Source organism: Hemibagrus wyckioides, linkage group LG16 (genome assembly GCF_019097595.1).
Source record: "Hemibagrus wyckioides isolate EC202008001 linkage group LG16, SWU_Hwy_1.0, whole genome shotgun sequence".
Taxonomy (NCBI): Eukaryota; Metazoa; Chordata; class Actinopteri; order Siluriformes; family Bagridae; genus Hemibagrus; species Hemibagrus wyckioides.
Genome location: NC_080725.1, coordinates 19,252,501 through 19,279,403, shown reverse-complemented (window position 1 = coordinate 19,279,403; position 26,903 = coordinate 19,252,501). Strand labels below are relative to the sequence as shown.

The following is a 26,903-nucleotide window of genomic DNA, read 5'->3' as shown; positions in this document are numbered from 1 at the left end:
AAACGGTGTACGACAGAAACATCAAGTTTTATTAAAGCTGTAATCACACACACACACACACACACACACACCTGTCTGCCTCACTGGATCAGGTGTGTTACATTTGCATTGTGTAAATCATCAAACACTTATCAGAGGGAATATAATTACAGCACAGACTTTTTTTTCCCTCCCTGTATATCTAATTAGTCTGAAAATACATCGCGGCTCTCCGAGGGAACGTTCTGGATAGAAAACCTTGTTAAATGAGATGTCAGTGAACGTGTAGCGTTAGATGCTGGGCTAATTGAACATCCAATAGAAAATAATTGATACTTTTTAGAATCCCACTTCGATGTTTTTTCTTCAACTTTTTAACGTTATGAGAACATTGTTGCTAGGCAACCGAGTCAGTGCTCAGCTATGTGTCTAAGCTAGCAGGTCGTCATTGGGTCTATTTTTTGGCACGATTTAAATGCGCGACGATGACGTCACAAAGAAACGAGATGGAACAATCTGAAAATGGATATTATTATTATTATTATTATTATTATTATTATTATTATTATTATTATTATAGTGTTATATAAAATTATTATTAAATAACTTCTCCAGATTTTACTCTACCAGTCTCTAGGTGTGGGTCTGTGTGTGTGTGTGGGTATGTATGTGTGTCTAGGTGTGTGTGTGTGTGTGTGTATCTCTCTCTGGGTGTGTGTATCTCTGTGTGTGTGGGTGTGTATTTCTGTATGTGTGTCTATCTGTGTGTGTGTGTGTCTCTCTCTGGGTGTGAATATCTCTGTGTGTGTATCTGTGTGTGTGTGCGTATCTCTCTCTGGGTGTGTGTATCTGTGTGTGGGTGTGTGTATCTCTCTCTGGGTGTGTGTATCTCTGTGTGTGTATCTCTGTGGGTGTGTGTAGCTCTCTCTGGGTGTGTGTATCTCTGTGTGTGGGTGTGTATTTCTGTATGTGTGTCTATCTGTGTGTGTGTATCTCTCTCTGGGTGTGTGTATCTCTGTGTGTGTATCTCTGTGTGTGGGTGTGTCTATCTATGTGTGTGTATCTCTCTCTGGGTGTGTGTATCTCTGTGTGTGTATCTCTGTGGGTGTGTGTAGCTCTCTCTGGGTGTGTGTATCTCTGTGTGTGGGTGTGTATTTCTGTATGTGTGTCTATCTGTGTGTGTGTATCTCTCTCTGGGTGTGTGTATCTCTGTGTGTGTATCTCTGTGTGTGGGTGTGTCTATCTATGTGTGTGTATCTCTCTCTGGGTGTGTGTATCTCTGTGTGTGGGTGTGTCTATCTATGTGTGTGTATCTCTCTCTGGGTGTGTGTATCTCTGTGTGTGGGTGTGTCTATCTATGTGTGTGTATCTCTCTCTGGGTGTGTGTATCTCTGTGTGTGTATCTCTGTGTGTGGGTGTGTCTATCTATGTGTGTGTATCTCTCTCTGGGTGTGTGTATCTCTGTGTGTGGGTGTGTCTATCTATGTGTGTGTATCTCTCTCTGGGTGTGTGTATCTCTGTGTGTGGGTGTGTCTATCTGTGTGTGTGTGTATCTCTCTGGGTGTGTGTTTCTCTGTGTGTGGGTGTGTCTATCTATGTGTGTGTATCTCTCTCTGGGTGTGTGTATCTCTGTGTGTGGGTGTGTCTATCTGTGTGTGTGTGTATCTCTCTGGGTGTGTGTATCTCTGTGTGCGTATCTCTGTGGGTGTGTGTAGCTCTCTCTGGGCGTGTGTATCTCTGTGTGTGGGTGTGTCTATCTGTGTGTGTGTATATTTCTGTATGTGTGTCTATCTGTGTGTGTGTTTGTATTTCTCTCTGGGTGTGTGTATCTGTGTGTGTGTCTAGCTGTGTCTGTGTATCTGTGTGTGGGTGTATCTGTCTGCTTGTGTTTATGTGTTTCTCTGTGTGTGCGTGTGTATCTGTGTGGGCGTGTGTGTTTGTATGTGTGTCTGTGTGTGTGTGTGTGTGTGTGTAGCTTGGAGGTCGACAGTGGAGATTTTTCAGTATCTATAACAGCTTCAGTGCTGAAACATCTGGAACACAGCTGCTCATTCATTATCACCCCAAAGTTGATTATTTTCCTGTAACAGCACATACCCTAGTGTTTTATTCTGCTGTTTTTATGTGTTAAAGAATGTCACAATAAAATAAAAACAAGACTAGAAACCACACAATGTCACAAAACCTGATTAAAACTAGTGTCAGGTTATGTGTAGCGGTCATCATACAGGTTGAGCGGTTACTATAGCAACAATCACGTATTCGTTAATATAAAGCTTGCTTGCGGACAGAACCGCAATCGGAGCTGCTGCTATAGAAGAATGGATCGAAACCTCCTGACCAATCAGATTCAAGAATTCAACAGCGAGGTCCTATAGAGATATATTCCATGCTACATAAAACATATTACATGCTGAAGTGGAAAAGAGTGAAATAAAAGGCTGACAAATACCAAGGTTTAATTAAATCCAGGTTTTTCTTTCCCCTGGAGCAAGAATCCCTTTCCTTCTCCTCTAAAGGTTAGAAAAGCCACTGATGTAATTCTGCATGTGCTGGAATTCTAATTCATAATGCAGCGCCACATTTTCTATCTATTAACCGCATATGCCTGTCTTTTTTCATTTTAACATGGACTATTATATTTATAGCTTCATCACTCACTCGTGTTACGGCGACGATCCTGCACCCTTTTCTTCAGGGGAATGGGACGCAGCCGCTCGGGAGAAGCGGGAAGACGCGATGTTTTCATAATATTTAAAACGTGTTCATGCTTGCGGATCTAAATCCATTTCCAGACAGGTAAAGGATGCTCTCTGGGGAAAGAGGCGCTCATGAATAGAAAAAAAAAACACTGGGAAATGTAGTCATCAATATTGGGTTTAAAATATGGCTAGAGAGGCGGTGTGGCGTTACGGCGAAGCTCTCTTCAACAGATTAACATCAGAACATTTCCGACTCCTAATAAATAGTACATTAGATATGTGATGATGTTTCCCCTGCTGTGTGAGTGTGTGTGTGTGTGTGTGTGTGTGTGCACGCTCGCTCAATGAGGAAAGCAATCAAAACACCCTCAGAGAAACGACTTACTACCTTGTGCCACTAAATATACAGATTCAAATGAAACTTGTGTTACGTATCTCATTTTTTTTTCAAACATATTTACTTGGCTCTAAAATAAATAAATAAATAAACAAATAAATAAATAGATAAATAAATATTTCTGGTCGTTTTATCAAAAAGGTTCAGTGCTTTTTCAGGTTTTATTTGTCACGTGTATATATGACGTACGTGTGATGTAACGTAGTGAAATTGTTTTCATTAGTTACTCATAAGTGCCACAATGAAGAATTGAAAAAAAAAAACAAAGAAAGAAAAAATAGAATATAATAAAATACAGGATAAAAATAGGATAAAGTAAACTATGAGAGACAAATAATAAAAATAAATTATTATTAATATTAATATTATTAATATTGCTAATAATAATAATAATAATAATAATAACCAACATACAGAATAAAAACAAAGAATAAACAAAAAATAATACTTGTAAAAATAATAATGATAGATAATGATATGATAGACTAATAATAATAATAATAATAATAATAATAATAATAATAATAGTAACAAACATATAGAAAAAAACATATATAAAATCTAGAATTTAATATAAAAGGGATTTAAAATACATTGTGTCAAAGCACAGCATGGCTAAATTCTTAATTTTGATCGGTCAGAAGGTGAATTCTGATTGGTCAAGAGGTGAATTCTGATTGGTCAAGAGGTGAATTCTGATTGGGTAGGAGGTGAAATCTGATTGATCATGAGGTGAATTCTGATTGGTCAGGTGGGGAATTCTGATTGGTCAGGAGTTGCAAGACCCAGGTTTCTATTAATTATGTAATATGTTATGGTTCCCATAGTAACAACTCACACAGGGACTTGTATAACACATACATGTGTTGGAAAATGTGAGACTGCATATATATATATATATATACACTACCAGTCAAAAGTTTGGACACTCCTTCTAATTCCATGGTCTTTCCTGATGTTTATTTCCTTCTACATTGTAAAACAATGCTGAAGGCGGCCGAAATCCACAATAATGTCCTTTGAACAGTTGGTATTGAGATATGTCTGCTACTGATGCTCCGTAAAGCCTTCATAACGGCTCTAATCTGAGGTGCTGTTAATTGGTGATTTCTGAGGCTGGTCACTCTAAATGAACTTCTCCTCTGCAGCAGAGGTCAGTTTTGGTCTTGCTTTCCTGGGATGGTCTTCATGTGAGCCAGTTTCATCATGGTGCTTGATGGGTTTTGCAAATGCACTTGACAATACTGTTCTTGCAAGAACTATTCCAGAACACCTGACCTTCGTGTCTTAAAATAACAACTGACTGTTTTTTGTTGTCGTTACATATGGATTACTGAAGTCCATGTGTGTTATTTCATAGTTTTGAAATCTCCAGTATTGTTCTAGAATGTAGAAAATAAATCCCTAAACAAAAAACATTGAATTTAAAGGTGTGTCCAAACCTTTGACTGGTAGTGTATATTGTAATTAAGATTTTCAGGATTCTCCAGTGTTTCCGCCGTGCAACATAAAAAAGGAAAAGAGTTAACTGTAATGCAGCTTGGATTTTTTTTTTCAAAGCTCTGTGCATTCAAGCTACAGCTACAGTATATCTATATACACTATATTGCCAAAAGTATTCGCTCACCCATCCAAATAATCAGAATCAGGTGTTCCAATCACTTCCATGGCCACAGGTGTATAAAATCAAGCACCTAGGCATGCAGACTGTTTTTACAAACATTTGTGAAAGAATGGGTCGCTCTCAGGAGCTCAGTGAATTCCAGCGTGGAACTGTGATAGGATGCCACCTGTACAACAAATCCAGTCGTGAAATTTCCTCGCTCCTAAATATTCCACAGTCAACTGTCAGCTGTATTATAAGAACGTGGAAGTGTTTGGGAACGACAGCAACTCAGCCACGAAGTGGTAGGCCACGTAAACTGACGGAGCGGGGTCAGCGGATGCTGAGGCGCATAGTGCGAAGAGGTCACCAACTTTCTGCAGAGTCAATCGCTACAGACCTCCAAACTTCATGTGGCCTTCAGATTAGCTCAAGAACAGTGTGCAGAGAGCTTCATGGAATGGGTTTCCATGGCCGAGCAGCTGCATCCAAGCCATACATCACCAAGTGCAATGCAAAGCGTCGGATGCAGTGGTGTAAAGCACGCCGCCACTGGACTCTAGAGCAGTGGAGACGCGTTCTCTGGAGTGACGAATCGCGCTTCTCCATCTGGCAATCTGATGGACGAGTCTGGGTTTGGCGGTTGCCAGGAGAACGGTACTTGTCTGACTGCATTGTGCCAAGTGTAAAGTTTGGTGGAGGGGGGATTATGGTGTGGGGTTGTTTTTCAGGAGCTGGGCTTGGCCCCTTAGTTCCAGTGAAAGGAACTCTGAATGCTTCAGCATACCAAGACATTTTGGACAATTCCATGCTCCCAACTTTGTGGGAACAGTTTGGAGCTGGCCCCTTCCTCTTCCAACATGACTGTGCACCAGTGACCAAAGCAAGGTCCATAAAGACATGGATGACAGAGTCTGGTGTGGATGAACTTGACTGGCCTGCACAGAGTCCTGACCTCAACCCGATAGAACACCTTTGGGATGAATTAGAGCAGAGACTGAGAGCCAGGCCTTCTCGTCCAACATCAGTGTGTGACCTCACAAATGCGCTTCTGGAAGAATGGTCAAAAATTCCCATAAACACACTCCTAAACCTTGTGGACAGCCTTCCCAGAAGAGTTGAAGCTGTTATAGCTGCAAAGGGTGGACCGACGTCATATTGAACCCTATGGATTAGGAATGGGATGTCACTTAAGTTCATATGAGAGTCAAGGCAGGTGAGCGAATACTTTTGGCAATATAGTGTATATCTATATATATATATATATATATAGAAACTCATAATATCTGTGACCACTGCTGTATATTTCTCTATCTGTATAGTCAGTCTGTTAGATTTAACAAGTGACTATGTCTGTACTGTATGATCTAAAGTGAACAGCACTGTAACTCATTTAAAGGGGAAAAGTGCATGTTGATTTCATGTCATTTGCTCAAGTTTGGAAAAACATCCCAAATTCCAGAGTAGGAATTCCCTCAGTTTTTTTTTTTTTTTTTGCCTGGTCAGAGGTCAATACATCCTTGCAGAATTTCTTTTCCACCACAAGAAAGTTTTTAAGCCAGATGGTTTTTTCACTTTATCGGTAACATGACATACTTTTTTTTCATCCTATTCGAATGGAAATAAAGCAAGACTGTTTATTAACCATCCCACAATATTTAACATAACCATAAATGGACAAAAACGATGCCATCTCTTCATAAAAAAAAACAATTATTATCGTGACATTTCTGCAGTATTAGGGAAATAAATCACTTCAGGGTGTACTGCTACAGGAAAATAACTAAGCACCTCCCCCACTGCACCCGGAGTCTTTCAAACCTTACTTTTCCAATACATGTTCCAATATTTTGTTACCCTTTCTAATGTCATACTATAAGACCTGAGCTGTCTTTCTGGCCTATTAAAGCCCAGAAATTAAATTTAGTTCAATCATCACCAACGTGATTATCCCTTCATCCAGTCATCCATTTTCTGTAGAGCTTATCCAACACAGGGTCACAGGGAAGCTGGAATCTATCCTAGTCTCACAAACACACACACACACACACACTACGGACAATTCAGAGATGCTAATCAGCCTATAACGCATGTCTTTGGAGGAGGAAACCAGAAAACACAGAAAAAAACCCTGAAGCACATGGAGAAAAAATACCACACACAGGGCAGCGGCGGAATTCAAACCTCCAATCATTACTATTATATTCATATACAGTGGAACCACAGCACATGAATTCCCTCCTTTATACATTTTTGCCTTAAGAATTGAAATTACGAACAAACTGGACCGAACGCCGGCTAAGTTTCGCATACGCCTGGGAGCCGTTCAAAACTTTTAGCATGCGCTCAAAAGCTAGGTGATATTTCATGCGTTATTTTGTTGACAGATTGGTGGTGTGGGTTGTGTGTTCTATGTTTAGCCCAAGCTTGGTGGCATGACTTCCTGTAGGAACCCTTGACCCTTGGTAATACTGGTAATATATTTGGATGGGTGGAATGGATTATCTGCATTTACTTTATTTCTTATGGGAAATTTTGTATCGCAATGGAAATTTCCGCCTTAAGAACTCGCCTCCAGAGTGAATTAAACTCGTATGCTGAGGTTCCACTGTACTCCAAATCTCAACAACTCTAAAGCAAGTCAGCCTGTAAATAACATCACGGAAAAGTTCAGAAATAAAAAGCGAATAACTGAAATATTATTGTACACATTTAGATTATGTTGATATAATAAACCTGTACCTAGAGGCTATGGAATTTATTTTAGATAAAAGGTTACAATCCGGATTGCAGTCTGTGCTTTAGGGGGAAAAAATAAAGAGCATTTATTCTGCTGTTTTAACATATCAAAGTTTAACGATTCATATACAATCCATTTCAAATACATGAAATAGCTGACACACCAGACCACGCTTAGAGTTCGAGTTAATACCTGACATCATGATAACATAGTAAACTGTGATAACAAGTCAGGCAATTACTGAGCTGAAAACAGAACACCGGCATCCACCCGAGCAGAAACTAATAAATATCCAACACTTGCATCCTCAGTGTGTGAAGGAGACGGAACAAAGGCACACATCTGTGCTGTAGGGCTCTAAAAACGTCAATAAATTACTCGTCATGCCGAGACCGCTCGAGAAAGCAGCATATGTTTGAGTTTATTGCAATCTGGTGCCGGTCTAGATCAAAAGAACATCTCAGTCATAATAATCTGGACTGATCAGAAGTGGAAGGGAACAAAGACGTCACATTCTCCAAAATGTTAAATTAAGGAACTTTAGGAAGGATTTTCAGTCAAACTAAAAAAATAAAATAAATAATAATAATTTAAAACAACAAAAAAATTATATATTTTTTAAATTTTATATATATATATATATATATATATATATATATATATATATATATATATATATATATATATATATATATATATATATATTCATTCTATAAAGTGAAAAGTATCTAAAATGGCCAATTCATCTATTTTTGTGATTTAAAGTTAAAATTTCAATTCAATTCAATTTAGCACTTTTAACCATGGACATTGTCTCAAGGCCGCTTTACAGAAGTATAGAAACATTATAATGTTTAAAGTTAAGCGAATATTTTATCCCTGTTTTATCCCTAATGGGCAAGCCTGAGGCGACGGTGGCGAGGAAAAAAATCCCTGAGATGATACAAGGAAGAAAACTTGAGAAGAACCAGGCCCAGAAGGGAACCTCATCCTCATTTGGGAGACAGTGGACAGTTTATAATATCCTTTCTGCAACAGCAACCAAGAGCTCTTGAGGAACTAGTGGGTCGGATAATATTGAAAATAAGAGAAGAAGACTATTCGAAGCTTGAAACTAGTAGTAATATCTATAAATAGGTAGAACGTACCGTAGTTGCTTTATAATAGAAGATAAATTTGATTCAATTCAAGGTTGTTCCACCTTACTAAGATTTGTTTTTTGTAGGAATTCCAAAAATGGCAGTAAAAAGTGTTGTAATGTGTTATTACTGTTATAACTCAGGCACTTTAGTCCACTTTAGAGCTCAGTTTCTGGCAAAATCAGCACTTTGTTTTTTTGTCCAGAAACTCTTTATGTTTCAATCAATTATTTTAAAAGTTCCCAGTTCAGAGTCTTATGTTTACTCAATTTTCTGGAAAAAACAAAGAATTTATAATATGTTGAATAAGTAAACTTATCTAGCCATGGGGGTCACAGTCTAGTGACGGTCCACATATATACACATATCTTACATTTCATATTAACCGATTAGAAATAAAACATCCTCAAAAATCACTTCTTTTGAGATAAATTAATTCTATTAGCTTTTCTTCTTTCTGGAAATGAATGCTACCAATGAGAGAAAATGATCTTCCAGTCATTGCCGAAGAAGACTTAAGTCTGAAGTCTGAAATTAGTCTAGAAATAAGTAGAACATACAGTAGTTGCTTTATAATAGCAGATAAATTTGATTAAATTCAAAATTGCTAAGATTTTTTTGTAGGAATTCAAAAAAATGTTTTTACGCGATCCAAAAAGTGGCAGTAAAAAGTGTCGTAATGTGTTGTTACTGTTATAACTCGGGCACTTTGGAGCTCAATTTCTGGCAAAATCAGCACTTTGGTTTCTGTTGAAAAAAACAAAACCAAAACAACTCTTCATGTTTCAATCAATTCTTTTGAAAAACTTTGTTTATTTAATTGATCAATTTTCTGGAAAAAACAAAACAAAACATTTATAATATCTTGAATGAGGAAACTTAGCTAACATTTCATAATTAACAGATTAGAAATGAAATATACTTAAAAATCACTCCTTTTGAGACACATATTTTAATTCTATTAACTTTCTGGAAATGAATGAGAGAAAACGATCCGCCGATCATTGCCGAAGAAGACTTAAGTTCGAGAATTGTTAAAACATATACTAGTTGCTTTGTAATAGTAAATAAATCAAACTATTCAAAATGCTTGCAGATGTTTGCAGTGTAGGGATTAGGGTTGTAAGTGGTGGAATGTGTCTCTAATTCTGGCTAAAATAACCCCTCAGGATCTGCCAAGGAGCTTATTATGTTTCAGTCAATTATCTTAAAAGTCCTCGGTTCAGAAATTTGATTTATTTAAATGACCAAATTTGCAGACTGCAGGAGCTGGAAGCCTGACCATCATGGCCGACATCAGTGCACTCTACTCGCCTCACCCACGCTCTGACTTCTACTCGCCGTTCTAAGATTCTGTTCTAACTTAAAAATATGCGCATCCAATTTTTGCAAAAGTGTGTACACTGCCAGCTGTCTGTTCTACACATACTGGCACGGGTTACCGTTTCCTGTTTTGGACGCCATATTGGAGTCAGAACAAATCGTCTAACAGACAAGTGCACTCTCTGGATTTTAACTCTATGCTTGGAATCCGATCCAGGCACAGAGCTGAGGCGGGGAGTTCTCTGGCAGACAAACTGCTCACATCAGACTTTAGCCTCGCTAGTTCTGTAATGTTGCCTGTCGCTCAAAAAGCTGTTCACTGAACCACTACATTCCCTCAGGCAGATTTGCTCAGCCACTTATGTGAGGTCTTGGAGTGATTCAGTTTCAGAGGGAATGTAGTGGTTTAGGAAATAGCACGGTAAAGACAGCATTGTTTTGAATGAATGGTATCAGGAACGTATCAAAAAGTCAACAAACATGAGATTCAGATGATTCAGATGTTAGACGTACCTTAAGATTAGCGCATGTGGAGAAAACACACGCGCTCTCCACCGGTTTGACGTCGTTGGTGATGATGTCGGGTTTGGTGATGATGGCAGGATGGAGGTTGGGTTTCTCAGATGGGCCGACAGAATGGGATTCGGTGAACGGAAGGAAACCGGCGTCTGCTCCGTAACCAAACGCCTGGATTGCATTTCCTACACACACACACACACACACAGCACTCCTGAGAGATGTCTGGACATAAAGTTTGAAATGCCAGATTTTTTTCTTTCCTCATTAGTGAGTGTGTTATTAAGCGACGCTGCATGTCAGGTTAAAGCCACTCACTTAGACATGCGTTCTCTCTGAAGTCACGCAGAAAAGCTTCACATTCTGTCTCCTGGTTACCGCTGCCACGGCAACTGCACCACGGCGATATGGTGATGTTGGCGTGGTTGGCGTCAACGTAGTTCGGGGTCACGTCCGATCCTGTCCGAGTCAAACGGTACAACAGAAGTTCAGGTGTGTTTTAGGGTTTCAGTTCACATGTATTCTCTTTACATGCTGTTGTTCCACAGTGTTGTCCAGAGATGAGTAATTCTCTATAACAGCAGCTCTATGAGTATCTGGAATTCAGATCGTGTTTTTATGTAAAAGCGCTCGTTCAATGCGTCATTGTTTCTAATCTGATACCGATATGCTTCATGTAAGTGGATTCGGTGAGGAATTGTTTAAATGGAAATGTTTTGTTAGCGAGATAACTTCTCTATGAAAGGAGTCTCCAGTGTCCAGTGTCAGCACACTGATGGAGATAAAGGGTTCCGATATTAGAAATCTTCAAGACCAATGACTTTCAATTTTCTCTGTAATTTTTGTCTTATTAACTTCAGGAAAGGTACAACTGATTATAACGGAATTAAATACCACAGGAACTTGCTTCACTGAACAGAACGTTTTCTGTAAATGGTTAAAAATGATTTTTTAAAAAACCCTTGGTCTGATAACATCAAATTACTATAAACTGTTAGGCTTTCGAATGAGTCTATGATGCCTGAGAAAGAAGCCAAGTGCTCACTTTAGTCCACTTTGGAGCTCTATTTCTGGCTAATAAAATGACAACGAACCAGTTCAGAGATTTTGTTTATTTAATGGAACAAATTTATGGAGAATCACAGTGCAGGAGACTTGAAGCCTGACCGTCATGCCTGACCTCTTTGCTCTCCACTTGCCTCACCCATGCTCGTGAACCAGAACTCGGCAGTAGCTACTACTCAGCAAACTACTAGTGCTACTGTAGCTTGAGGCTATATCTTTCTAAGATAAAAATATGCACATATAATAACTGTATAGTGTGCACACCGTCAGCTGTCTATACTACATAAACGTCCTATTCCGGACGCCATATTGGCAGAACAATCTGTCTAATAGACAAGCACACTATCTGCATTTGTGTGTAGAATCCAATCCAGGCTTCGAGTCCTGTTCTACGGACACGTGAGCAGGGAGTTTTCTGGTAGACTTTTTACCCTCGCTCGTTCTGTAATGTTGCCTCATGCTCAGTCGCTACATAACAGTGTTAGCAAACTGCTGCGCATGAAAAATAAAATCAACATCAGTGATCTTCTGTTTCTATTGAGCTGTTTCACACCATTCAGTCATTGATTATTTTCTTATAACAGCAAGTATTTACACTATTTCCACCCCCCCCCCCACAAATATTTAATTTAAGGTTTTCATTTGAACCCCTAGAGAGATAAAAACACGATAAACGGCTAATCTAAAACTTATAACAGAAAACATAAGCATGTGGTGTACTAATCATATGAAACAGTGCCATGTGTATATAGATTTAAAAAATTCATCTTTTTGTTTTTTGTTTTTTTTTTTGAATTTTCATCCCTTTATCCCTGCTCGCTTTGCCTGTCTTTGTGCACAGCTTTCGCATTGTTGTTGACATCTCTAGGTGGTGATGATGTGCGTCTAATCGCTTACCTATAAGCCCGACGTAGGACACGAGACAGCCGTGGTAGTTGTCATTAGGACAGCTCGTTATCGAGTGCGGAGTCGTCTGGCAGTTCATGTGGAAGTCTGCCAATCTGGATCTAATCCAAAAGAAAAAAGAGAGGCAGAACACAGATAAATAAATGTCACCGTAGCTGAGGAACACATTTGAGTAAACAGGAGCAGGATTAAGATAAATCCGTTCTTCCTCTGTGGCTCAATATAAACATAACATCTGTCTCCGATAAATCATCATCCGACGCAATTTTGCACATCATGAATTATATTACAGAATCGCTGCCTCTCTCTCTCTCTCTCTCTCTCTCAACCCCCCCCCCCCAGTTCAATGCAGATAAAGTTATATGGGCGAGATTTACGTTGTGCAATATTTATTTATTGCAGATGCATCTCAGATCTGTCCTTGTTGATCTTGAAGAGATGCAAAAAAAATAAAAAAATAAAAAAATCGGAGATAAATTTTTCATCATCATCACCAGACCATTTCCTGTTTGTCTCCACACCCAACAATATGCTTTGAATTTTTCGATACTGTACATCATCATTCTGTTCAGGCACAACACTAACATTTATGCTTTTGTTTTATTTTTTTTAATAAATTGTTTATAATAAGGCTCCACAGAACACATGCATGAACATGATGCTATTTTAAATATCCTCTGGTGACACGAGGGGGTAAAATCTGATCATATTTTGAGCGGCTTTTACATGTTACCTTTATTTAACTAAACCTCTGTATCGGCTTATTTTCAGACGATAAATAAAAAAAATAAAAATAATAAATAAATAACATATAAAATTATTATTAAATTAAAAATAATATTTAATAATAATAATAATAATAATAATAATAATAATAAAATAATAATTGTTGGTATTGAGAACCTGCTGTGGAACAAGAGCTTCATGGTGCTGAAAGTAAGTGCACTTCATGTCAGGTCAGATTATTTTTCTATAAGAGCATGCATGTTTTATTCCTTGTCCCTGTCTATTTAATTAAAAAAGGAAAACAGTGGCAAGATTCTGAAGCTTGTGGTCAGAAAAGTGTGCAACGATTCCTTAGAAGGCCATAGAAATCTCAGAGTATCTCAGATTGAGGCTAGCTGATTTTGAACGTGGAACTTCGGCATAGTTCTTAAGGCGAAAACTCATATTGTGACACAAATTTTCCCACGAAAAAATTATGTAAATGCAAATAATCCGTTCCTGCCACATAAAAAAACATCACCAATATGACCAATGCGAAGTGTATGTAAACTGTACGGCTGCTTACAAAGAACTGACCCCAAGCCAAGCATTCCATGTTAAGGATCCTCACAGGAAGTCGTGCCACCAAACTTGGGCTAAAAATAAAACAGAGCACCCACGCCACCAATCTGTCAACAAAAAAACACCCAGAAATCACCTAGCTTTGGAAGCGCATGCTGAAGGCAACATTGGTATCGTGGGTTGTGTCTTTCAGAACAGCTTTCAATGACTGAAAAAAAATTCGCGGAATCCGTAAACTCACTTCGCTTGGCTTTCCACTGACGCAAACAAGTTTTGAACGGCTCCCAGACGTACGCGCAGCTTAGCCGCCATTCGGTTCGGCTTGGTTTGTTCGCATGCCAAAAATGCTTCGTATGCCGATGCAAATTTCTTGTCCATTCGTAAGTGAAAATTCGTAAGGGAGGGGATTCGAATGCCGAGGTTCCGCTGTAGTAATAAAACAGTCCCTGTTTATCGTTTTAAGACACGCCTGTCCAAGCACTACATGCTCTCTCTGTGTGTGTGTGTGTAAAATGTTTCTGTTTTCCCCCGATAAGAGAAAAGGTCATCCTTATTTCTCGTCCATGCCGAGATGAAAATGCATGTCGCGTTTGGCTTTGCACTTCATCTTTCTGAGAAGTGGCACCAACACGCCATCAGAAAAAATCCCTCTATTACAGAACAAATGGTGGCTCTGAAAGTCGGCGCTTTCTGAAGGCTTTCTGGATTATTACCTTGTGCTTTTCATGCAGCTGGAGCGTGGCAGACTGATCGCAGAAATGCACTGCTAATTTCACTGAAGTGACTGGAACATATTCAAGTACTGCGCACACTCAAACCTCATCTACGGCTGTGTGTGGAGTGCTGGATGGAGAGTCCTGCCTTGCTTCTGTCTTGCCTGTGTGACTTTGAATAAACATCTGAAAGTCAGAGTCCACAACCGAGGACTTTTTTCAGACGTCAAACTCTAATAAAAAAAAAAAAATGAAATGAATTTGAAATCTACTTTAATATCCTGCTCGCTCAAAAGACACCCATTTTGATTTCTTTTTCATTTTTCATAGCTCTTTTCTAATACAGTCCAATGTACTCATTGTTTTCTAGCAATCATTAGCATTGTCCAAAACATTAGTTCTATCAGCTAATATGGTGTTCAATTTATGAGGCAGGAATCAGGAGGATAGAAAAAGTCCTTGCAAGAATACAATATAAACATAAATAACTCGGCTAGCTAGCTTGTCTTGCCTGCTATGCTAGCTGACGTTTAGTTAGAATCTCTTTGTGTGAATGTCTGTTCAAGTTCATAAGCACGTAAATGACCTGCTTTGGTTTATATTCAGCTATCACAAATTTATTTCTTGCTTAGTAGAACTCTGAGTCCATCACAGAACGAGAGTCTGAGGTTGAGCATTTGATTCTATGGATTAACCAATCACAACAACATACTGGCCCACAATCTTGACTAGTTTGAACCTGTTATGAATGTGCTAATTAGTAAAGGTGGTAAAAGGAAAGAGGCGTGGCTTCCATCTCTGTCAGTAACAGTAAAAGATTTGTAGATTTTATGTATGCCAATTTCAGTAAAGGAGGTGTGGCTTCTGTGTCTGTAAATTCCCATATAGTAGGCGTGGCTTCTGTATTCCAGTGTCAATATAGGAGGTGTGGCTTCTGTATTCAGTGTCAATGTAGGAGGTGTGGCTTCTGTGTCTGTCAGTCTCAGTAAAGGAAGCATGGCTTCTGTGTCTATCAATCTTAGTAGAGGTATGTGGCTTCTGTGTCTTAGTTTCAGTAAAGGCGGTGTGGCTTCTGTTTCTGTTAATTTCAGTAAAGGAGGTGTGGCTTCTGTGTCTGTCAGTTTCAGTAAAGGAGGCGTGGCTTCTGTGTCTGTCTGTTTCAGTAAAGGAGGTGTGGCTTCTGTGTCTGTTAGTTTCAGTAAAGGAGGTGTGGCTTCTGTGTCTGCCAGAGAGATGGATCCTTTAACTCAAAAGCCAGCAGTTTTTGCACAATACTGAAACCGGATCACGTTGTAACGTATCAAAACAGCTGCAATCACTATTGTATTAAATCCTCGGATGCTTAAACTGCATCTATTACACTTTTGGACATTATTGCAGCAGCACTGCAGATCACTCAGCCCTCACAATATTACACACACTGCAGATCTGGGCTTTGATTGCTGTTTTAATAACCCAAGGATGAGCATGGTGAGCGTATTAACATGCACAAACAAACAAGTAAGCCAAAACCTTCCTAATTACGCTTGATTACAAACCTGGGGACCATTAATGATTACACGATATTAACGTACGGCTTGGGGCGATTGATTATACATTTGGCGTAGTAGGTTGGAATGGGAGGAAGATTTGCAAGAAGGAAATCAAGCAGGTCATTATGAAGCCCATAATGCAATATTTAAACTTCTTCATTTAAGAAATACCAAAGCAAAATGGCAGATTTACATAATTACCCAATGACCTTGCAAAAGAGGATGCTTTGTGATAACCTGTTGCTAATACCTCCTCTCTGTCGGTCTGTTTTTCATCTAGAGATCTGTATTTCTATCTGTCTATCTCTATTTTTTAATGTCAGGGTGTCTCTATTACTGAAAACACTAGAGAGACAGACAAACAGATGGACATACATATAGAAAGGCAGATAAGAAGACAGACATAGACAGACAGGCAAGCAGATAGACATACTGACAGACATACAGATGGGCAGATTGACAGACTTGCCGACAGACAGATGAGCAGATTGGCAGACAGACAGACAGGCATGTGGATAAGCAGACAGATAGGCAGATTGACAGACAGACAGACTGATGGGCAGACAGATAGGCATGCAGATAGACAGACAGATGGGCAGACAGATAGGCATGCAGATAGACAGACAGATGGGCAGACAGACAGACATGCAGATAGACAGACAGATGGGCAGACAGACAGACATGCAGATAGACAGACATACAAACAGACAGTCATGCAGATAAACAGACAGATGGGCAGATTGACAGATAGACAGACAGATGGGCAGACAGATAGGCATGCAGATAGACAGACAGATGGGCAGACAGACAGACATGCAGACAGACAGACAGACAGATGGGCAGATTGACAGACGTACAAACAGACAGTCATGCAGATAAACAGACAGATGAGCAGATTGACAGACAGACAGACAGGCATGCAGATAGACAGACAGACAGATGGACAGGTTGACAGACATGCAGACAGACAACTGGGCAGACAGACAGACAGATGGGCAGATTGACAGACATGCAGACAGACAACTGGGCAGACAGACATGCAAGCAGATTGACAGACATGCAGACAGACAGACAAACAGATGAGCAGATGGAAAGACAGACAGACAGATGGGCAGACAGACATGCATGCAGATTGACAGACAGAGACATATGGGCAGACTGACAGACAAACAGACAGACAGATGGACAGACAGACACGCATGCAGACAGACAGATGGGCAGGCGGAAAGACAGATTGGCATGTAGACGGACAGGCAGACTGATAGTAAGAGGACATACTTGTTCCATCTCTCTCTTCTTCAACCAGCATTAACAGTTAACTTATTCGACTTTGCCTCAGCGTGACTTCGCTCTCAGCGTTTATCCTGTAACTAATGTGCTGGATCTGTGTTCATTTGTTTCAGGAATATACCAACAGGCTTCAGAGGAGTGAGATAACAAATGGCTTTAATAGCGCTTTTGCTCTTGGCCGTATCCTGTGCTTTGTTCTTGCTCACTTCACCACTAAATTAATGAAGCAACGTTATGCTGTTTTTCTATTTTTTTCCCCCCTTTTCTCTCTCAGATGTGCTCTGTGTAAGTTCCTAAGTACTCAGTATGTCTGAAGGGAAGGTCAGACTGAGTTCAGAAACATGTCTGATCCTGCCTGACCCTTCCATTCTCTGCTCATTTATTATTCTTTATTTGCAGTTCGTGGTACAGTCTGAGGACAAAAACACCTTTTAATGCAATTCTGTCTGTCTGTCTGTCTGTCTGTCTATCTATCTATCTATCTATCTATCTATCTATCTATCTATCTATCTATCTATCCATCCATCCATCCATCCATCCATCCATCCATCCATCCAATCAGTGACTGGTGGTGTGATGCACACAAACACAAAGGCTGTCAATTGACAGTTTAATTCAATTAATTTGTACAGCGCTTTTAACACTGGACATTGTCTCAAAGCAACTTTATAGAAGTATAGAGACAGAATTTTTAAGTCATTAAGTTACTATTTATCTCTAACATTTATCCCTAATGAGCAAGCCTGTGGTGATGGTAGTGAGGAAAAACTCCCTGAGATGATATGAGAAAGAAACCTTGAGAGGAACCAGACTCAGAAAGGAACCTCATCCACATTTGGGTGACGCTGGACAGTAAATAATGTAAATGTTCATAATGTCCTTTCTACAACAGTTTAGAGTCTAAGAGCTCCTGAGGTACTAATAGGTTAGCAAGACTTTTGAGCTCATTATAGACTTAACACTAATTCCTTCCTGATGAAGTCTTCAGATGTCAGACCACACTGAAGCTGATTATTTTCCTAGAACAGCAGGCCCTGAAATATTTTATTCCTTTTATTCCACAACAATTTTCCCAAAGCTAACATGTTGTGTTTTTTTAATCCATAAAGAGTAAAGAGCTGGTTCTGTAATCTCTTATAAACCTATAGACTTTTATAGAGCACTGACATTCAAGACTATTTCCATAAACGCTTCACAACAACCAACCACCATATAGGGCTGTGTGTGAGTTCATTTAGAAAGATTGTATAACACACAACATAACACACATTATAACACACAGCATCACACACATTATAACACACAGCATCACACACATTATAACACACAGCATCACACACAGCATCACACACATTATAACACACAGCATCACACACATTATAACACACAGCATCACACACATTATAACACACAGCATCACACACATTATAACACACAGCATCACACACATTATAACACACATTATAACACACAGCATCACACAAATTATAACACACAGCATCACACACATTATAACACACAGCATCACACACATTATAACACACAGCATCACACACATTATAACACACAGCATCACACACATTATAACACACAGCATCACACACATTATAACACACAGCATCACACACATTATAACACACAGCATCACACAAATTATAACACACAGCATCACACACATTATAACACACAGCATCACACAAATTATAACACACAGCATCACACACATTATAACACACAGCATCACACACATTATAACACACAGCATCACACACATTATAACACACAGCATCACACAAATTATAACACACAGCATCACACACATTATAACACACAGCATCACACACAACATCACACACATTATAACACACAGCATCACACACATTATAACACACAGCATCACACAAATTATAACACACAGCATCACACACATTATAACACACAGCATCACACACAACATCACACACATTATAACACACAGCATCACACACATTATAACACACAGCATCACACACAACATAACACACATTATAACACACAGCATCACACACATTATAACACACAGCATCACACACAACATAACACACATTATAACACACAGCATCACACAAATTATAACACACAGCATCACACACATTATAACACACAGCATCACACACATTATAACACACAGCATCACACACATTATAACACACAGCATCACACAAATTATAACACACAGCATCACACACATTATAACACACAGCATCACACACAACATCACACACATTATAACACACAGCATCACACACATTATAACACACAGCATCACACAAATTATAACACACAGCATCACACACATTATAACACACAGCATCACACACAACATCACACACATTATAACACACAGCATCACACACATTATAACACACAGCATCACACACAACATAACACACATTATAACACACAGCATCACACACATTATAACACACATTATAACACACAGCATCACACACATTATAACACACATTATAACACACAGCATCACACACATTATAACACACAGCATCACACACATTATAACACACAGCATCACACACATTATAACACACAGCATCACACACAACATAACACACATTATAACACACAGCATCACACACATTATAACACACATTATAACACACAGCATCACACACATTATAACACACATTATAACACACAGCATCACACACATTATAACACACAGCATCACACACATTATAACACACAGCATCACACACATTATAACACACAGCATCACACACATTATAACACACAGCATCACACACATTATAACACACAGCATCACACACAGCATCACACACATTATAACACACAGCATCACACACATTATAACACACAGCATCACACACAGCATCACACACATTATAACACACAGCATCACACACATTATAACACACAGCATCACACACATTATAACACACAGCATCACACACATTATAACACACAGCATCACACACATTATAACACACAGCATCACACACATTATAACACACAGCATCATACACATTATAACACACAGCATCACACACATTATAACACACATTATAACACACAGCATCACACACAGCAACACACACAGCATCACACACAGCATCACACACATTATAACACACAGCATCACACACATTATAACACACAGCATCACACACATTATAACACACAGCATCATACACATTATAACACACAGCATCACACACAGCATCACACACATTATAACACACAGCATCACACACATTATAACACACAGCATCACACACATTATAACACACAGCATCATACACATTATAACACACAGCATCACACACATTATAACACACATTATAACACACAGCATCACACACATTATAACACACATTATAACACACAGCATCACACACATTATAGCACACAGCATCACACACATTATAACACACATTATAACACACAGCATCACACACATTATAACACACAGCATCACACACATTATAACACACAGCATCACACACATTATAGCACACAGCATCACACACAGCATCACACACATTATAACACACAGCATCACACACATTATAACACACAGCATCACACACAGCATCACACACATTATAACACACAGCATCACACACATTATAACACACAGCATCACACACAGCATCACACACATTATAACACACAGCATCACACACATTATAACACACAGCATCACACACAGCATCACACACATTATAACATACAGCATCACACACATTATAACACACAGCATCACACACAGCATCACACACATTATAACACACAGCATCACACACATTATAACACACAGCATCACACACAGCATCACACACAGCATCACACACAGCATCACACACATTATAACACACAGCATCACACACATTATAACACACAGCATCACACACATTATAACACACATTATAACACACAGCATCACACACAGCATCACACACATTATAACACACAGCATCACACACAGCATCACACACAGCATCACACACATTATAACACACATTATAACACACAGCATCACACACATTATAACACACAGCATCACACACAGCATCACACACATTATAGCACACAGCATCACACACATTATAACACACAGCATCACACACAGCATCACACACATTATAACACACAGCATCACACACAGCATCACACACAGCATCACACACATTATAACACACATTATAACACACAGCATCACACACAGCATCACACACATTATAACACACAGCATCACACACATTATAGCACACAGCATCACACACATTATAGCACACAGCATCACACACATTATAACACACAGCATCACACACATTATAACACACAGTATAACACACAGCATCACACCCAGGCTAACACACGCCATAACATGCAGTATCACACACGATATAATAAACCACTACACAAATTGTAACACACAGCATCACACGTAGCACAACACACAGAATCACACACAGTGTAACAAACAGCGTAACACATGGCGTAACACACAACATCACACACAGTATAACACACTACATAACACACAGTATAACACACTACATAACACACAGTATAACACACAACATAACACACAGTATAACACACAGCATCACACACAGCATCACACACATTATAACACACAGCATCACACACATTATAACACACATTATAACACACAGCATCACACACAGCATCACACACATTATAACACACAGCATCACACACATTATAACACACAGCATCACACACAGCATCACACACATTATAACACACAGCATCACACACAGCATCACACACAGCATCACACACATTATAACACACAGCATCACACACATTATAACACACATTATAACACACAGCATCACACACAGCATCACACACAGCATCACACACATTATAACACACAGCATCACACACATTATAACACACAGCATCACACACAGCATCACACACAGCATCACACACATTATAACACACAGCATCACACACATTATAACACACAGCATCACACACATTATAACACACAGCATCACACACATTATAACACACAGCATCACACACAGCATCACACACATTATAACACACAGCATCACACACATTATAACACACAGCATCACACACAGCATCACACACATTATAACACACAGCATCACACACATTATAACACACAGCATCACACACATTATAACACACAGCATCACACACATTATAACACACATTATAACACACAGCATCACACACAGCATCACACACATTATAACACACAGCATCACACACATTATAACACACAGCATCACACACAGCATCACACACATTATAACACACATTATAACACACAGTATAACACACAGCATCACACCCAGGCTAACACACGCCATAACATGCAGTATCACACACGATATAATAAACCACTACACAAATTGTAACACACAGCATCACACGTAGCACAACACACAGAATCACACACAGTGTAACAAACAGCGTAACACATGGCGTAACACACAACATCACACACAGTATAACACACTACATAACACACAGTATAACACACAACATCACACACAGTATAACACACAGTATAACACACAACATAACACACAGTATAACACACTACATCACACACAGTATAACACACAGTATAACACACTACATAACACACAGTATAACACACTACATCACACACAGCATAACACACAGTATAACACACAACATAACACACAGTATAACACACAACATAACACACAGTATAACACACAACATAACACACAGTATAACACACAGTATAACACACTACATCACACACAGTATAACACACTACATCACACACAGCATAACACACAGTATAACACACAACATAACACACAGTATAACACACAACATAACACACAGTATAACACACAACATAACACACAGTATAACACACAACATAACACACAGTATAACACACAGTATAACACACTACATCACACACAGTATAACACACAACATAACACACAGTATAACACACAACATAACACACAGTATAACACACAACATAACACACAGTATAACACACAGTATAACACACTACATCACACACAGTATAACACACAACATAACACACAGTATAACACACAACATAACACACAGTATAACACACAGTATAACACACTACATCACACACAGTATAACACACAACATAACACACAGTATAACACACTACATCACACACAGTATAACACACAACATAACACACAGTATAACACACAGTATAACACACTACATCACACACAGTATAACACACTACATCACACACAGCATAACACACAGTATAACACACAACATAACACACAGTATAACACACAGTATAACACACTACATCACACACAGTATAACACACTACATCACACACAGCATAACACACAGTATAACACACAACATAACACACAGTATAACACACAACATAACACACAGTATAACACACAGTATAACACACTACATCACACACAGTATAACACACAACATAACACACAGTATAACACACTACATCACACACAGTATAACACACAGTATAACACACAGTATAACCCACTACATCACACACAGTATAACACACAACATAACACACAGTATAACACACAGTATAACACACATCATAACACACAGTATAACACACAGTATAACACACTACATCACACACAGTATAACCCACTACATAACACACTACATAACACACAGTATAACACACTACATAACACACAGTATAACACACAGTATAACACACAACATAACACACAACATAACACACAGCATAACACACTACATCACACACAGTATAACACACAACATAACACACAACATAACACACAGTATAACACACAACATAACACACAACATAACACACAGCATAACACACAGCATAACACACTACATCACACACAGTATAACACACAACATAACACACAACATAACACACAGTATAACACACAACATAACACACAGTATAACACACAGTATAACACACAACATAACACACAGTATAACACACAGCATAACACACAACATAACACACAGTATAACACACAACATAACACACAACATAACACACAGCATAACACACTACATCACACACAGTATAACACACAACATAACACACAACATAACACACAGTATAACACACAACATAACACACAGTATAACACACAGTATAACACACAACATAACACACAGTATAACACACAGCATAACACACAACATAACACACAGTATAACACACAACATAACACACAACATAACACACAACATAACACACTACATCACACACAGTATAACACACAACATAACACACAACATAACACACAGTATAACACACTACATCACACACAGTATAACACACAGTATAACCCACTACATCACACACAGTATAACACACAACATAACACACAGTATAACACACAGTATAACACACATCATAACACACAGTATAACACACAGTATAACACACAGTATAACCCACTACATCACACACAGTATAACACACAACATAACACACAGTATAACACACAGTATAACACACATCATAACACACAGTATAACACACAGTATAACACACAACATAACACACAGTATAACCCACTACATCACACACAGTATAACACACAACATAACACACAGTATAACACACAGTATAACACACATCATAACACACAGTATAACACACAGTATAACACACTACATCACACACAGTATAACCCACTACATAACACACTACATAACACACAGTATAACACACTACATAACACACAGTATAACACACAGTATAACACACAACATAACACACAACATAACACACAGCATAACACACTACATCACACACAGTATAACACACAACATAACACACAGTATAACACACTACATCACACACAGTATAACACACAACATAACACACAGCATAACACACAACATAACACACAGTATAACACACAGCATCACAAACAGTATAACACAGTATAACACACAGTATAACACACAACATAACACACAGTATAACACACAACATAACACACAGTATAACACACAACATAACACACAGTATAACACACAACATCACACACAGTATAACACACAGTATAACACACAACATAACACACAGTATAACACACAGCATCACAAACAGTATAACACACAACATAACACACAGTATAACACACAGTATAACACACAACATAACACACAGTATAACACACAACATAACACACAGTATAACACACAACATAACACACAGTATAACACACAACATAACACACAGTATAACACACAGTATAACACACAACATAACACACAGTATAACACACAACATAACACACAGTATAACACACAGCATCACAAACAGTATAACACACAGTATAACACACAGCATAACACACAGTATAACACACAACATAACACACAGTATAACACACAACATAACACACAGTATAACACACAACATAACACACAGTATAACACACTACATAACACACAGCATCACACACATCCTTATACACAATATAACACACAGCATCACACACAGCATCACACACAGCCTTATACACAATTTAAAAGGTTTAACACATAGAGTAACACATAGCTTCACACACAGTATAACACACAATATAACACACAGCATCACACACATCCTTATACACAATATAACACACAGCATCACACACAGCATCACACACAGCCTTATACACAATATAACACACAGCATCACACACAGCATCACACACACACACTAAAACACACAACATAACACAGTGTAATACACAGTATAACACACAGCTTCACACACACACACTAAAACACACAACATAACACAGTGTAATACACAGCATAACACACAGCTTCACACACACACACTAAAACACACAACATAACACAGTGTAATACACAATATAACACACAGCATCACACACACACACTAAAACACACAACATAACACAGTGTAATACACAGCATCACACACAGCATCACACACAGCCTTATACACAATATAACACACAGTATCACACACAGCATCACACACAGCCTTATACACAATATAACACACAGTATCACACACATCCTTATACACAATATAACACACAGTATCACACACATCCTTATACACAATATAACACACAGTATCACACACATCCTTATACACAATATAACACACAGTATCACACACACACACTATAACACACAACATAACACAGTGTAATACACAGTATAACACACAGCTTCACACACACACTATAACACACAGTATCACACACATCCTTATACACAATATAACACACAGTATCACACACACACACTAAAACACACAACATAACACAGTGTAATACACAGTATCACACTCATCCTTATACACAGTATAACACACAGTATCACACACATCCTTATACACAATATAACACACAGTATCACCCACCACATAACACACAGGTTAACACTCAGCGTATCACACAGCATAACCCACTGCGTAACACACAGCTTCACACATACTATAACACACAGTGTAATACACAGAATAACAAACAGCATCACACACAACGTAACACACAATTTAAAAGGTTTAACACATAGAGTAACACATAGCTTCACACACAGTATAACACACACTGTAATACACAACATAACACACAGTGTAATACACCGTATAACACACAGCTTCACACACACACA

The 26,903-nt window shown here is 38.6% G+C and overlaps 1 protein-coding gene across 2 annotated transcripts in view; it reads right to left on the bottom strand.

The window, feature by feature from the left end:
- gfra2b (GDNF family receptor alpha 2b) overlaps window positions 1-26,903 on the bottom strand; it is a 116,121-nt gene that overhangs the window by 13,249 nt on the left and 75,969 nt on the right. For both annotated transcript variants that reach the window (XM_058412632.1, XM_058412633.1), the window contains exons 5-7: window positions 12,362-12,471; window positions 10,718-10,858; window positions 10,397-10,584 (exon numbers count right to left, since the gene is read on the bottom strand). In XM_058412632.1, the coding sequence (XP_058268615.1) occupies window positions 10,397-10,584; window positions 10,718-10,858; window positions 12,362-12,471 (439 nt within the window). The remainder of the gene's footprint in view (window positions 1-10,396; window positions 10,585-10,717; window positions 10,859-12,361; window positions 12,472-26,903) is intronic.